The sequence below is a fragment of the Choloepus didactylus genome, chromosome 8 (assembly GCF_015220235.1).
Source record: "Choloepus didactylus isolate mChoDid1 chromosome 8, mChoDid1.pri, whole genome shotgun sequence".
In the NCBI taxonomy this organism is placed as follows: Eukaryota; Metazoa; Chordata; class Mammalia; order Pilosa; family Megalonychidae; genus Choloepus; species Choloepus didactylus.
Genome location: NC_051314.1, coordinates 90696379 through 90713768, shown reverse-complemented (window position 1 = coordinate 90713768; position 17390 = coordinate 90696379). Strand labels below are relative to the sequence as shown.

Here is a 17390-nt window from a genome sequence, read left to right as displayed (position 1 = left end):
ACATTTTAATAATTGTGCCATTAGAGTCCATGGTTTAACTTAGGGTTCACTGTTTGTGTCGTGTAATTCCATGGATTAAAAATTTTTTTATTGTTACCAAATATAAGTCTAACATTTTCCATTTTAATCATATCCAGATACATTTTTCAGTGCTGTCAATTGTGTTCACAAGTTGTGCTACCATCATCACCATCCATTGCCAAAACATTTCCAATATTCCAAATAGAAACCCTGTACATTTGGGTAAATAAAATGTGGCATATATATACAATGGAATTATATCAGCCATAAAAGGGAATGAAGTCCTGATACATTGACAACATGGATAAACTCTGAAGACATCATGTTGAGTGAAATAAGTCAGACACAAAAGGATAACTATTGTATGAGCTCACTGATTCGAAACAATTAGAATCAGTAAACTCATAGAGTCAGAATCTAGAATAAAGGTTTATCAGGGGACGGGGTTGGGGTAGGGATAGTGAATGGAAGTTAAAGCTTAAAATGTAAAGTATGCTCCCTTTAGAGAACAAACTGACAATATCTATCAAACCTTAAAATGCATATACTGAAATTCAATGTAACCTTGAATACAAAAATCAGAGGTTCGTAAGAGACCATCACGAATGGTGTTCATTAAAGCACTGTTTCTAATAGCAAAAACCTGCACTTAACCTAAATGTCTACCAACAGAGAAACACGATACAGCCATTATAAAGAACCTGACATATTTTAATGTACTGATATTGGAAGATATCTCCCATTGAGTAAAGGGGGGGGGGTGTGACATGCAGAAAAGTTTAGAATACAATTTATGTGCTGGAGAAAAACATCTGTAAAATCTACATTTATTTTCCTGGAATCTTAAACATTTTTTGTAAACGCACTGGAGTTTGGAAAGATACACAAACAAGACCTTTCTGGTTGAGTTCTCTGGACAAAGAAATTAGCTAAGGAATATAAAGGAGTTTCATACTAAACATGACTACAATTTAAAAAATTATGCAAGTATGTGTACATAATTAATTTAAAAATTTTATGGGAAAATAAACTGACCAAGAAATTATACGTCTAAGAATTAATCCCCAAAAAACAATCTGAAAAGGGTTCGGATACACTGGCATGCCATGCTGTTTTATTGCACTTTGCAGTTATTGCATTTTTTTACAAATTGAAGGCTTGTAGCAACCCTGCATTGAACAAGTCTATCAGTGCCATTTCTCTAACAGCATGTGCTCATTTTGGGTGTCACATTTTAAGGTACAGTACACTGATTTTTACACATAATGCTATTGAACACTTAATAAGTAATGTAAACCTAACTTCTGGGAAATCCAAAATTCATGTGACCTGCTTTATTGCAAGTTGCTTTATTGTGGCGGTCTTGAATAGAACCCACAATACCGCCAAGGTATGTCCGTACATATAAAGAGGTTTACATCAGCCTTACTTATATTAGCAAAAGTTAGAAATAACTCAATGGTACATCCATGTAATAGAATACTGTCTAGTCATTAAAATTCCCAGTGTACAATAATTTTTATTAAAATGGAAAATTTTCAATTTACCACTAAGTGAAAAAGTGAGGTTACAAGTGTGCAGTTTGATGAGTGTTAAATGTTACCTTTGAATGGTAGGATTTTTTCTCCTATTTTCAATCTCTTCCCACCACAAACTTTCTTATTTATTAAAGTTTTTCTACTTCCCTACAATGATTATGTAATTAGAAAAATGCTAGTAAGACACATGACTATAGCTAACTATAAGCTTGCTTTTAGCGCTTGAACCATGATGCTACCAACTTTGGAACAACAAACGAAAAACTTAAACATACATTTTGGGAAGAGTTATGATGAGGTAAAAGCCATCATTTCCCAGGAACCTTAATAATAAAATGTCAGACACTACTTTATTTATCAAAAGAATTTATTAGAAAATATTACATACTACATAATTGAGTATTGTTTCAGTAGGTAGCACTCCATCCTCATACTACAAACAATGTTTCATGGACTCAGGGGCAACCACTGTGTTTCTGAAGCTACATCTTTTGGATGGTACATTCAAGCAGTACACACTGTGGCCATTTAAAGGAGAATGGAGAAAATGTGATGATTATCAGAAAAAAATCACAACTTTTGAAGCCTTAAAATAATGGGTAACTAACTACTTTTTAGCCTCAATTCTAGGCACGTCTACAGCCTAAAACACCAATCAATGTGACTGGCAAGTTAAAGGGACCAAGGTCTCAAAGGTCAAGTTAATACTGGATCTTTATAAATAACAAGAAGAATTTTTAACCCCACAAAATATTTGTGATTATGTCTGTACACATGCAAAATTAGCGTGAATTTCTGAAAAAGAGCAAGAAATGGGGAATGCTGAAGAAATGTATTTTGTTAACATAAAGCATGCATTTCCGGAAACATTCTTAGGTAATTCATTTTAAAAAGCTTATGTTTGAATTCTAATCCAGTTACATTCTTTAGTAACTACACTATCTAACCAGTACCCCAACCAGATATTGAACAAATGCTTGTTGTTTTTAAGAAAGGTGGAAATAATTTATCGGGCTGCTACTAAATATCAAAAAAGACTGATTTTTGACCACACCACCTAGTTTTTCTTAAACTTGAAGCTTGTTTGTAAAAATTAAATGGTATAAAAGCAAAACTTAAAATGTTACCCAATTCTCAAATGCCACTGAAAGAAAATGCAGGAAAAGTATGTGAGGCATGATCAGCTTGAAGTGTGAACCAGCAGTAACTCAAAATAGATTGCAAGTTCACACAATTGTTTCCAGAGTTCAAAACAAGCAACTGAGGAGGTGTGGGTTGATATCAAAAACACTGTCTTAATATTTTATTAGAAGAAATATACTTCCAAACTTCTCTCCCCATCATTATCTAAACACAAACTTTAATAAAAATATATATAAATCAGTAGAATACCATATTACAAATGCCCAGAAATATAGAATAAAGATCAAAAACTGCTTGGAAATATTTCTAACATTTTTTTTAGGATTACAAACTCATAGACTGACAATGATTATTAAATAGGACAATCATTATTGGGGCCAACATTGCAAAAATATTTTGCCTATCAAAGCTAGCACCAGGAAAATATTATGCACATAAAACTGAGAAACAGATCATCCTTACTTCAGGGAAGTACAGTCCTACAGAGTATTGCTTTCACTAAGTAGTTTAGCTAGTAAAAGGGTCAGTCTGTCTCACCGAGGTGTATATTTATCTTTGAACCATTAATATGTGATCTGAACAACTTTCAGTTTATTTGGCTTCTTTTCAAAATTTTTACTGGACTGAAAAATAGTTGATCATGAAGAGAACCCATTTTTTCCTTTCAAGATGTCAATTAAAATAATGGCACTATATAAATTTCAAACTTACCTTTTATAAAAAATTAACATTCTAGAACTTAAAAAAATTAACCAAATCCCTTATTTCTGACAGCCTGAGACTCTATTATTTAATTCCTCTCTCTTTCCAAAAACAGGTTTTAATGTCTGGAATTTCACAACATTGGTAATTGGTTGCCATATGGTCATCAGATTAACACTTTATTCATTGTAAAGCATTTGTGGATTTCTTAAGTGTGAAAAGAATTCCATTAGCGATTAGACAGATGAGCAATACCATGCAAGCCAGTGAAGTGCGTCTCACAATTCTATCTTAGTCCCTAGGAAGGGAGGGGCCATTATTTAACAGCAGTTCTCCAGTTGATACAAATAATTTACCTCTGATGGGTAGAAGACATGAAATAACATAATTTCTACAAAGTCAACACTTTGCTGAATTTAGAAGACCAATTTGGACAAAGACTTTATACTGCCAAAGTTGTAATCTAGCAAGTCAAACTGCTTCATCTCAACTGGGGAAAAAAAAAAAAAGGCACAAAAGAAAAACAAGCAGCATAACCTTTATTTGGTGATACAATAGGTGAAGAGTTTTGAACAGTAAATTTTACTAATGTGATAACTTTTTATCTAAGCAGATGTGTGCTTCTTTAAAAATACACATTAGAAACCCTGTAATTGGTATGTTCTGTTAATACTAGCAATATGTTCCCTGGCATTATGTTATCTTTCTAGTATTAAAGGGAAAAACCATACAGATCATACTTTATTTTTTAGTCTGACAGAATAAATGTATTATATATATATATATATATATATATATATATATATATATATCTTCCAAAATCAGTACACGTAGAAGTTTCTAATTTATGCACTCCATTGTTCAATTCAAAACGCTGTACATCTTCCAGTATCCACACTATAACACAGTCCTAGTAAAAACACACATTCCTTTAAACCCTTTACTTCCCCTTGAAATTTTTTTTTTCGGGGGTGGGGAGGCGGGGAAAGGATGTAGAAGTTGTGGTACAGAACTATATTTATTTAGAACAAAACATATCCTACATTAAAAAAAATAATTTTATCAAAACCAAATTTCAGTCACAGTTGTATGATTTTCAGTTAATGGTACACGTTGAAATTGCACTTTGCAGATATCTTGATAGCGTCCTTTACAGTGCTCCCCATTTCAGCCTATGTTTTTTTCAGTAGACACAGGTTCTTCTAGGTTTTTCTTTTGGCTCCCCTTCCGTGAATATTTGTACTTGTCTACATAGGCTTTAACAAGATTTGCCACTTTAGTAGAGTTTACTTCTCCACTCTTACTGTGACAAACCTATGAAAGAAGAGGAGAAAAACTTTTTTTTCACACTTACTGGCATAAAATCAAAGTAGAAAGCTTCTTGAAAACTAAATTATCCCAAAGAGACGGCCAGTTATTTTCTCTTATTTAAATTTCATAACTCATATCAACTTATTCAAAAGGTAAAAAAAAAAAAAAAATGCAGACAACAATGAGGAGCTAGCTTTTATTATTATTTTTAAAATTAGACTTAAGACATAAGCATTCTTCTATTAAAATAGAGGAGCTTTACCACAATAAATACATAGTTCCACTAAAGTAAGCAATAACTTACTTTATCTACTGCTTTCCGTACAATCTCCTTATATTCTTCCTTAGTGATATCTTTATTTTGGTAAAATGGCTTAATGGCCAGTTTTACCTCCTGTGCTGCTTTTTCTTGTATTTGCAATTTCTGATAAAAGGAAAATGTATAATCATTATTTGTCAAGCACACACTTTTCAAAAAATGTCTTTGTAAACATGAAATTGAAAGCAAGGCACACTGACATTATTGCAAGGACCTTGATCAAGAATTAACGTAGCATAACAAACATATCAAACATTTCTAAAAGTAATTATGAAATAATACCAGTAGCTCATTGCGCATCAACATATATAGATGGAACTCTTCAAGTAATATTTGAATTTAAAATTATCAACAATAAATTCCCTCTACCACTCATACAACAGAAAGGTGATAATTTTTAATCTTTGTTTTTATCATATACAGAATTATGTATGTTGCTCTCAACTTTGAACTTGCCTTGTCTGTCTTCGAGCTATCTGCGCTGGCTTCCACTGTAACACTTACTTTGCTTTCCGCCAATTTTACAGCAGCATTAGAGGCTTTGCTGTGACTTGATGACGAAGTATTACCAGAACTTGGTCCCTGAACTGTTCCCGTATTTCCTGGGGCTGCTGTCGGAGCAGGCAAGACTGGTGTACTCATGTTATTACTTACATGAGAAGCACTAGGAATACCCTGTTTTAAAGAATTATCAATTAATGAATTACTTGCATTTAATATGTATTCTAGTCACATATTAGAAGTAACATTAAAAAATAGAAAGTGTATCAACCTTAGTACTTAAGAACAATTCAAATTTCCTGTCATTTATATACATAAGGGCTTTCTGAAGACATATTAAGTATGTCAAAGATGACTTAATACACATACATAATTTTAATGTTCTGACAGTAACAACAATAAGAACAAAAACAACTTTTAAAAAATCTTGCCTGCAAGTCTCTTTATGAAAATTAACTAAAGCAAGTTATCACCCCTCCTTTAATGATGGGGGGAAAATGAGGCAGTGAAGTCAAATGGCTTGCAGAAAAAAGACATTAAGTTCACAAATTCTGGCATCCCCTTCTCTTGCTCTTCTCATATATCTAGCTATCGGGATTTTAGAATTTCTGAAATGTAGACATGAAAGTATAAACAACACAATGTTTACAAATTCTAATTCAAACTTTCTGAATGTCTTTAATGTACTTCTTTTTGGCATGGTAAATTCATGAAAATAAAAGAGAGTAATGGAAAACGCATTTGTCTGAAAAAGACAATACCAGTTTCATCACAGTACTTAATGACTAGTTCCCACTTCTCCCAAATTCCATTAAAATAGGGAAAAATCTTAAAGTGCCCACCACTTGATTCTAGTTTGGCTCATAATGTGGTGTTCTTAATCTGATAAAAAACCTGTTTGGATATAAATAATAGCATATTTGTACCTTGGATTTGTAATGTATTCAATTCATTTTCTTATTTTATTGGGGACTGGAGTGGAATGGGGGGGGGCGGGGACAGTAAAAGACGGTTACCATAAAGGGTTACCATAAACCTAGTCAAACAAACAATTGTTTTTGGACACCAGGAAGCCTTTTCTTGAATGTCCGTTCCTAGTAACTAAATTTTTACAATGGCTATGTTGATTGAACTTCAGTTGCTAAAAACATACCTGCAATTGCTTTCCATCTGGCTGTGAAGCAATGTAGTTGACTTGCTGGGATGGTGGGGGAGGAGGTGGTGGTGGTGGTAGTCCCTGAGATACACTGGCAGGAGCAGTTACTTGCATGAGAGGCACTCCTGTATGGAGATGCAAGGGTAGCTGAGGATGAATGTTAAACGGACTGCGCTGAATGTTCACCAAGGGAGCATGAACACCCACTGGATATGGGAACATATTCATGGGCTGGTGTTGTGCATTCATCTGTTGTGGCATTACATTCATTTGTGGTTGCATCATGTTTACAGGTAGCTGAGAACCGTCACTTTGCTGGTTTGCCTGGTCTTTTAGGTTAGGATCTATCAAAAGAAAAAAGGCTTGTGATAAAAATCATGTTAGGAATCTCTTTACACAGAGAAGCAAAGAACCACTGGTTAACAGAATTTAATATCAATTAATAGACTCAGTACATCAAAACCAATCAATATTAAGTTTAATTCTGTCGTTTCTAAATAATGAGCTGATTTTCTAAAAGAAAATGTTCAACTCAAATTATTTAAGAATAGGTTCACATGATAACTTCCATCAACATTAGCAAAGAATCAGTAACTCAAGAAATACTGACTAAAGAAACAAGTCTATAAAACGTAATTAAGTTCCTAATTTGGAAGTTAACTTAATCAATTTTTATCTTATAGTTTTTTCCTTGCAATGTTCACAAGAAAAGCCAGGACAGATAAATCTTTGTTACAATAAGAGTGACTTATTTGTACAAGAATAATGATCAAAAAGATTTTCAAGCACACACATCTGAAATAAATAGAGACTAAATCCCCACAGGAACAACATAAACTTTTTCTATGATAGCAAATAGTACTTTAAATATTTACACCTTTGGTAAGATTGGCACAGAGGTGAGGTGAAAAAATATTTAGGTACATATTTGTATATTTATTTTTATATAATGCAAAGTGACTCGTAAGAACTGGGTTCAATTTAATATTATAAAAACTATAAATAGGGATTTCAATTCATATAAATAAGACATTAAAATTATAATCTTTCTTAAAGTAGCAATAAATAAACACAGAGAATATGTTACCCTGCTCAGCTGTTTCCTCTTCTTGTCTCATCCATCCAGACTGTGGGCCTGAAGAATTCCTCCCTCGTCGTGAATAGTAGTTCTGTACATCTGCTGGTAGAGTCTTTCTCACCGCCCAACTAGATGCAGAAGTCCACCCCGATCTATCTGCTGGTGTATCGAATGAGAACTCCTGCTCACTTTTTCGCCTATAAGGTTGCTGTTCCACAAACTTGAAAGACTCATTCCCTGAACTATTTGAATTCCCTGAGAGGGGTTTTCGGTTTTGCCACCGATTTTCATTCTGATCTCCATAGGCAAAACCACCTCTGTAAGTGCCTCTGCCACGGTTACCTCTACCACGGTTAGACATCCAACCCGATCCTACATTTTTATTCCAAGAATTCCCTGAATCTTCATTTTTGTTTTCTTCCCAGTGGGAATCTTTTAACTTCTCTGGATTTCTGGTCCTTGGATCAAGTCCAGAATTTATTTTTTCTGTTACCCAATTGGGACAGTCATTTCTATGTTTGTCAGAATTAGGATCATCACTATCTAGATTGATGTCATTTTTTTCTTTTCGTGTATTTTCATTCTGTTTCTCTGGGTCATTTTTTCTGTACCGATCATTTCCTCGTGGACATCTCCAACCATCATTTGTCCATCTTTCCTTCCACCGGGGAGAGTAACTGCCTCTGTCATTTCTACCAAACGATGAACTCTTACTTTTGGTTCTAGATCTTGATGGTGACCTGGAATGAGATCTGGACCTAGACCACCTTCTGGTTCTCCTTTCTCTATCTCGATCTCTCCTCTGCCCATTTCTATCACTTTCTCTTTCTCTGCTCCAGGACCTGGATTTTTCTCTTGAGGAGGAATCTTTCATTCTTGACTGAGATCTTCTGCTCTCTCTAGAAGTGTCTCTTTTGGGGGAGAGTGATTCCGATCTTTTCCCTTCCCTAGTACTATCTCTTTTTGGAGACTGAGACTGAGATTGCCTCTTTTCCCGTGCAACATCCTTTTTTGGGGACCGAGAACGAGATTTCCTTCGTCCTCTTGCAGATTCTTTCTTAGGAGATGGTGATCGAGACTTCCTGCCTTCTTTTCCAGTTTCCCTTTTGGGAGATGGAGACTGGGATCGCTTCTTTTCTCGTGCAGTATCTTTATTGGGAGACCAAGTTGTAGATGGGGAATGAAATCTAGATCTTCGAGTACGAGGCTTTTTGGCCTTATCTATTTTATCTACTGGGTCTTCAGATGGTTGAGATACAGTTTCAACCTTTTCACTTACAGAGTCAGGTGGTGGCATGTTATTTTCAGAACTGTGCGTAATGGAATTTTCATTCCATTGTTTTGAATCAGCATTTACAGACGGTTCAATTTCAGACTCATTCTGGTCACTGCAAAGTGAATCACACTCCATAGGTATCATCTCATTGTTGTCCTCACTAAAATGCTTCTGAATCTGTTCAATGTGTATGTTAAGCAACTCTGTAGATCTGAGATGTTCAACCAGAGATTCAGTTTTTTTTTCTAAAGACTTGCCCAATTTGGTATTGTGAAGATCATTTTTTAGTAAGTTATTTTCAGAGTCTTGAGTACTACTGAAATTTTCAGTCCCTGAACTGTCACACGTTGCAATTATTTTGGCATCTTCAATTTCAACATGCCCAAGCAACTGAACCTCTGAGCTCTCAATAGATTTTTTGTCCACTGTTTGCATAATTCCACCCTCAGAAGATTCTAACTTGGGGCTCCCTACAGGCTGTTCTATTTTTACTATATCATCTTTATGATCAACAATTTCTACTATGGGAGTCTCTACAACTTTTTCTTCATTAACCACTGACTCTGCATTCCCAGGTAACTCACCTAGAGGACTAGATACAGGTTGGTGTATTTCAATTTCAGATACTAAAACTTTAAAAAAATCACTTGGAGGATGATCTGTACATACATCTGCCTTTACATCTGATTCTGAAGGTCCAGGTATCTGGTCTTGATTTTCTAATGAACTGCTCGTCTTTTCAGAAATATTTTTAGAAACCTCACTTTCTAAACATATAACATTAGCCTCTCTACCCGTATTCTCAGCTCTTTGAGTTTCTTCCTTCATGTCAACAGGCACAGGAAGATCTTGGGTACAAGACTCAGAATATGAAGTTTCCACTGTTTCTCCTGTATCATGGGTTTTGGTGTATTCCTCACTTTCTTCTGTTTGTTCACTGCAACTTATCAAGCCATTAGCAGACTCATTTTCTGCATTTCTCATTACAGTACCAGTGTTACTTTCTATATCTGAATGGTGCTCTTTCTCTAATACAGGTGGTGTGTCAGATTCTGCTGTTTCTTCATCTACTGAATCACTGGAAGATGTTTTTTCAGGGGGAGGTACAGAGCTCCGAAGTTTCTTTTTCAGCAAAGGCGGTTTTCTTCCTCTTCTTATAGATTTCCGTTTTGGAGGCTGTCTTGTTTGCTTTTCTGACTCAGCTGAAGAGGAAACACTTACAGATGGATTATTGTTATCTGGTGCATCACACCCAGAATTAATCGATACTGGGGACCTCTGAGACTGACTGACTGTTTCAGCTCTTGTGTTACGGGTAGATCTCCTTGTAGGAGTTGTTGCTGCAGGTTTCCGTCTTGATCCTCTAGTGCTTGATGTGCCAGAAGTCTGCTTCTTTTCTTCTCCTTCTTGGGTATGTGCTAATGCATATTCCTTGCAAGAAGTACCTAATATTTAAAAAAAAATTTTTTTAATAAAAAAATCAAAATAAAAAGCAAACAAGTGATTCAGTAAATGAAAAAAGTTTAACTTCAGCTAATTTTATTGTAAAATAGATGTCTATAATAGATTGAAGCAAAATACATTTATGAACCAAATTAAGAATCAAGGCATAGCTACTAACATCTCATATGAAGTGTAATATCAGGTGTTTGTCCGCTACTTTTAATGCTACTGACATAAATAATCACCAGATTTTCACCAACGTGGGCCGTTTTATAAGGGAAAAAAAAAAAGGAAAATATATTTGGTCTGGTAACTGCCATTTGCTTTATGAATTGATATTCAGACAAAAGACGAGAAAACTGACAAGTTATTCACAAATAAACACCAAAGCTATTTGTTCATAAATAATTAATGGAGCATATTAATTTTAAAGTTTTATGGTTTGGAAACAGAAGCCTTAAACAGAAGGGAGACTTCTAATCAGTTACTTGAAGACCTGGAGTTGTAATTATTTAAGGTAAAAGGCATTTTCTTGTTGGGGAAAGATTTTGAAGTCAAGTCAGTGTCCAAATATTTATACCATACTTTACAGCTTTTTAAAAACTTTTTATGAGTTGAAAGAAGATAATAAAAATTAGAAAAACATTTCAAAAACTTTACCAAAATTTTCTAAAGATAAGGTACTTGTTGGAAAAATTGTTCTTGGCAACACAGAAGAGATGAAAGGAAGAACTTCGGTTTCAATACTCCAGGGTGTAAAACCAATTCTGAAAATTCAAAACAAAATGAAGACATGTCTAACTGGCTTAAAAAAATGAAACCAGTAATTTAAAATTATTAATTCTCCAAATCAGGTTAGCAATTAAAAAATACAGTGCTAAACTAAACGTAAATTCAAGGTTACTCATTGTTCAAAGATGGCTAACACCTGGCTACAAAAGGAAAAAAACTTTTGATTAAAAAAATTTAGAAATCTGATAAATAATTGGCAATGGAGATAAAGGGTAACAATACAAATCAAAATTTCTATTTTAAATAATGTAGTAGTTTGTCAAGAATGTTTAGAGTTTCTTTTTTTAACACAAAAACTTTAGGCATAATTTACATACAATAAAAAGCACAGATTTTACTTTTGACCAGTGTATATTTCTCTATAATCACCACCTCAATCAAGAATAAAACATTTCCATCACCCCTGTAAGCTCCCTCATGTCCCTTTGAGCTCCCCTACCCCACTCTATTGCAACTAAGGAAGGGATTTCTATCACTATATTGTATTCTTAAATTCCTCAAACTGGGGATGATGGTTCTTTAAAGTTCCTAGTGTCTCTTGCTGGACCCGCAAGTCGCCCTAAGATTTTTCGGTAGCTAAACTCAACCCACCCTCAGCACCACCCCCTCCCCACTTCTGATTCATCTTTGTTCAATACAGGTTTCCTAACAAAAGACTGTATTCAGCTATAAGGTGACATTCTGGGTAGGAGATAAGCTTGGAAAACAAGGTGTTACTTGCACATGTACAAAAATACGTAACTATAAGGAAAGGTTTCCTATTATTCATATCTGGACTTCCTAATTTTACTTCTATTGACATTCCATTGTCTTTCCTAGAATGTGAAGGCCTTATGCAGAATTATATCACAATGACATATAAAATAAGGTCATAGCATGTTATAGAATGAATACAAAGTTCAGGCAGGGACCTCAATATTTACCTAGAGGCTTGATCTAAGATATATATATATACATATTATGTACCTAGCATTGTGCTAGGAGCTTCTGGAGTTGAAGGAGTAGAGGCAGGATGACAGGTCTGAAAGCCATTACTGATAATCCAATTTTGTCATTTAGTTGTTTACCCTTTTAAGTGATTCTAGCATAGAACTATCTACTTTTATTAAACAGATAAATTAAGGATTCTTTACTTTTCAAGGGATCATTTAAATAGCAATCTTTGTCAGGCATTTAAAACACCAAAGTTTAATTTCAAACTTTCTTAGAAATACATCTATTGAATAAAAACACTACTTTGCTTACATATTAATGATTCCCTGTGTTCATGTTAGCATGTTAACATTTTAGTACGCAATTTTTTTTTTACCTTCCAATTCCAGGAAACCATGACAATTCCAGTTCCTGTCTCTTCTGTCTAATCACTGCACTGATTTCATTGACTTCTACAAATTCTGTACTAAAAGATCAATTTTAGACTTTCATCAGAATTTCAAAAATTAAATTGAGGGTAACAATTGGATTATTTCAAGAATAGCATAAATTTTTGTACCTAACATTATGAATCACATTTAAAAGAGTAATATTTTTCCATTTAGACACTTCGAAATGAACTTATACCTAAAGTTAGTAAGAATTGTATATTACAAATCAAATTATATTTAACTGATTCATAAAGATAATTGCTTAAATTTCTATTTTAAATGATATTAAAAAGTCAATTCAGGCTAATATCCTCATTATTAAGAAAAGAAAGCAACACTATTTTTACTCTATGTACTAAAGCTGCAGCAAGCAGGGTAGGCAGAAAGTTTAGGTGCAAAGGTTTCCCACCTGAAACTAAGTTTAAGACAAAAGAATATAGAGGAGGGTATGGTGGTTGTAACCAAAAATGAGGTAGTTCAGCTTTTCAAAAGGCTACTCATATTTAAATGTTTTCTTTAGTACTTTGCCAAGCTCTAAAATTAAATCACATTATCATATTCTGTGTTAGTGGTTCAACCAATTCTATATGATTTTAAAGCTACAACTGAATCTTCAAATTACACATATGTCTAGTTGGTGTCTACATGCTAGTCACTGGATTCAAAGATGAATAGGATCTGCTTTATTAAGATACTAGCCCCCCAATTTAGCAAGTAGCCTACTTCTCTATCACATGAAAAGCTTGTATCGAATAGCTTACTGAAAACAAAGCCCACTAGCAAAGGCAGTCACTGCATAACAGAGACTCACAAAATAAAAGGTTTTCTCATTATTAGAGCCAATTTTTCTCTAAGAGAGAAAAAATCAAGGTGTACCTTTCATATTTTGTTTGGAACCCAGAGTTTAAATTTCCATCAATGGTTAATCATAATAATTAACAACATAAATTAAAAAGCAGAAAATACTAACCAGTAGGCTCTATAGGTAAAAGAAGATTCTCCAGTGTGACTATTGGAAGATGTATCAGAGAAAAAATTTCTGAAGCACTGATTTATATAGTTTGATCCTCGAGGCTATAAAAGTGAAAAGTAGTTAGTGAAACAGCAAACAAAAACCCTCCATAATAGTTAGGTAATATTCATAGTAAAATACTTGGATATACCCGAGGCACTAAACTTATGTACTAAATAATCATGAAGTGTTATCTAAGAAAAATACCTTTCTTCAACAAACCTTGTTTATCTTTATTGTTGCATTTTTCTTTTCTCTTATTTCACAATATGAAGAGTTTCCTGTACAAAGACAGAAAAGGACATGGTTACCCTGTCTTAATTTTTATCTAGAAAGGTTATAAACCAATACTGAGTATAGCATATTGGTAAGAGAAAGGTAATATATGTAGAAAAGTTGCATTTTGAATAACAGTACCTTCATTTATACAGTTTTTCCAAATGCAAATTTTATCTTGTTAAACTGCAGCTAAAGGAAAATATAAGAGGCAACAGTAGAGAAAACTGGTGAAGCATTTAAAACTGCAATGCTCAGAGCATGAGTATTAAAATTTTAGTCAACATTTTCTGCCACCTTATTGCAAACTTTATCCTTTAACAAAAGGTATATACAAGTCAAAACTAGCATCAATAATGCAGTTAATATTTCCTTTCCAGCTATGATCTTAAAAAAACAGGTACTTAAACTCGCCTTCAGTAGAAGCTGACCACGGGTGACTTTTTCATGGTCTAGCACATGAGATGCAAAGGGGAACTGGGGCCATTAACCCTTGACAACCATAAATTATCATTCAGTCACTGCCAGCTGGCACTCACTTCATGTTAAGTACCCTTCTTCCCCCTCAAACTTTATAATTAGAGGAAAAAGTAGAAGTGTTGTTTGAAACAGCTTTCTGTTATAGCAACATTTTTGGCTGCACTGCTTATGACTTGTTTTTTTTTGTTTTAACTTTCCCATCTGGAGATTTATTTCTATCAGTTCTTCCAGATTAAGGAAGATAAAAGATAGTTTCTGCTAACCACAAAAATTATTTTATCTTCATAGACTGTTGTTCTGTTTTCCTTTACCATTAGGCCTTTGTTATTAGTCATATCTACCTATCAATATATTTGTGGTCTGCAATGAACTGCACTGCTGGTAGTGTCATTACTCTCACAACTCTGGAAAAAGTCTACATTGCAAATGACAACTGTGTTATAGTCTTCAGCCCTGCCTACTTCACAAAGTGCCTATGTTCAAAGTAAATCACCCTGACAAGTAGGCCTGTTTCCTACTATTGCAAGACAGTATGTATTGGGGGTTTCCTCTGTCAGTCCAATTAGTGATAGCCTACTTTCTACTTAATAGCATATTAATTTCAAGTTACTATACAACAGTTATTTGGTTTTGTACCTATATCCATTCTTCACGTGTCCCATCCAAAGCTGTTAACAATGTAATTGCAACATTGGGGGAGAGGGGAGAAGCTAGCTGAGTTCCAGGAACTTATTGTCTAACTTTGATGTATATTTAAAAGGTGATAATGAATTTTAAAATTGCTTATGAAGCCAGGAATGAGGTAGATACCCAGCATATTCTTAGAAATAACCACTATTTCTTTCATGTAGACAAAAAAATTGCTGCATTGTAGCCACAGTCTCGTTTATGCCCTAAGGCTGATGAGTTGTTTTGATTCAGGTTTCACTCAGTACTTAATGACTATGAACTGTTTACAGAATGCCTATCACTTGGAAGCCTATTTCAGGAAGCCACAATTAACTATCAGAACTATTAGTTTTCTGGTCAATGCTAAGTGTGGAAATCTGATCCAAAACTTATTTCATGTATTTCTGAAATACATTTCTGAGTAATTCTCAGATAGTTACAGAGTGGCACTGATGATCATCTCAAAAGTATTCAATATTGGAGGTTTTTTCTAAATTGTGGATTCCTAGAAACTGATCACAAATCCATCCTATGACTCTGGCTTTAGACAGTAGTGATATGCTTTTGGTTTCATTTAATTTTTATCAAAGTTATGCATGCACATACTTTCAAAAGTCAAAGAGTATGTCCAGGCTTACAAAGAAAAACTACAGTCCCCCCTACTCACAAATCCCCACTTCCGATTTCTGGTCCCCAAAGGCATTTCTCAAATTCTTTAGCTGTTTCTTCTAATAGTTATGCCTTTATTTTGAAATAACATCCTTATACTACTCTATCTTGATTAGATATTTTCTGATGATTATTTTTACTATGGAAGATAAAGATCTCCTAACCTCTCTGCCACCCTCATCGAAATGTCTATCTTGCCCTTTTTGATATATCATTGTATGATATGACAATATTATAACTATATAAACATTTTTACTAGCTGAACCACATACTAAATTATGATTACCTTTTTTTGGTATACCTTGATAGGGTTAATTAATAATTGCTTTGTTTTTTCTTTTCCTTTTATTCTATTTATCTACCCTTAATTACACTAACTCTACAACAAAAGCGTACGTCTTCTCTTCTATACTCAAACATCTCAACTCACCCATCAAGCTGTTCCCTACTCTCTTGGAAATACTCTTCTTCCTTTGTCCTGCTCCAATCTGAATCAGTAACTCTCTAGAAGTTGCTGTTCAGCTTTCATTCTGGGATTGCCCTTCCATCATCGTGATAAAATCTTCTGCCTATTTTTTATGAGTTGGAAATCATTTTTTGGATACCAAGTTGTTCTTCATTTACTTTCTCATTTTAGTGAAACATACACATCCTCCAGCAGAATTCTAAAAAAGGGTGAGTAGCAATTTCCTTTTGAAGTCTTATGTGTTTGAGAAAGTCTTTATGCTGCCCCAACACTTGATTGATAGTTTGACAAGGTATAGTTTTCTAAGTTAGAAATTATTTTCCATACAGTTTTCAAGGCATTGCTCCGTTGTCGTCTCGATTTCATTGTTATTGTTGAGAATTCTGATGACATTCTCTGATTCCTGATCTTTTGTATGTGATCTGCTTTTTCTCTCTAGAAGCTCTTAAATATTCCTGTTATCCTTGGATTTCTAGAATTTTATTAAGTACTTGGTGTATTCTTTCCTTATTTAATAGACATTAAGTTGTTTCTTTTTTTAATTCAATTTTATTGAGATATATTCACATACCATAAAATCATCCCAAGTGTACACTCAGTTGTTCACAGTACCATCATATAGTTGTGCATTCATCACCACAATCAATTTTTGAACATTGGCATTACTCCAAAAATAAAAAATAAAAATAAAAGTAAAAAGAACACCCAAAACATTCCACCACCACCCCATCCCACCTATTATTTCCAATTTATTTTTTTTTAATCTTCATTTTATTGAGATATATTCACATACCACGCAGTCATACAAAACAAATCGTACTTTCGATTGTTTACAGTACCATTACATAGTGGTACATTCATCACCCAAATCAATCCCTGACACCTTCATTAGACACACACAAAAATAACAAGAATAATAATTAGAGTGAAAAAGAGCCATTGAAGTAAAAAAGAACACTGGGTACCTTTGTCTGTTTGTTTCCTTCCCCTATTTTTCTACTCATCCATCCATAAACTAGACAAAGTGGAGTGTGGTCCTTATGGCTTTCCCAATCCCATTGTCACCCCTCATAAGCTACATTTTTATACAACTGTCTTCGAGATTCATGGGTTCTGGGTTGCAGTTTGATAGTTTCAGGTATCCACCACCAGCTACCCCAATTCTTTAGAACCT

General features: G+C 34.1%; 1 protein-coding gene across 3 annotated transcripts in view; it reads right to left on the bottom strand.

The window, feature by feature from the left end:
• Positions 1-1908: 1908 nt before the first annotated feature.
• Positions 1909-17390, bottom strand: part of SCAF11 (SR-related CTD associated factor 11) — a 90141-nt gene continuing 74659 nt past the window's right edge. For 2 of the 3 annotated variants that reach the window (XM_037845433.1, XM_037845435.1), the window contains 9 exons: positions 13879-13937; positions 13615-13718; positions 12590-12679; positions 11149-11255; positions 7779-10490; positions 6689-7035; positions 5491-5709; positions 5020-5139; positions 1909-4718 (listed from right to left, as the gene is read on the bottom strand). In XM_037845433.1, coding sequence (XP_037701361.1) covers positions 4572-4718; positions 5020-5139; positions 5491-5709; positions 6689-7035; positions 7779-10490; positions 11149-11255; positions 12590-12679; positions 13615-13718; positions 13879-13937 — 3905 coding nt within the window. In that variant the 3' untranslated portion in view covers positions 1909-4571. The remainder of the gene's footprint in view (positions 4719-5019; positions 5140-5490; positions 5710-6688; positions 7036-7778; positions 10491-11148; positions 11256-12589; positions 12680-13614; positions 13719-13878; positions 13938-17390) is intronic. The other variant, XM_037845434.1, reaches the window with a different exon arrangement.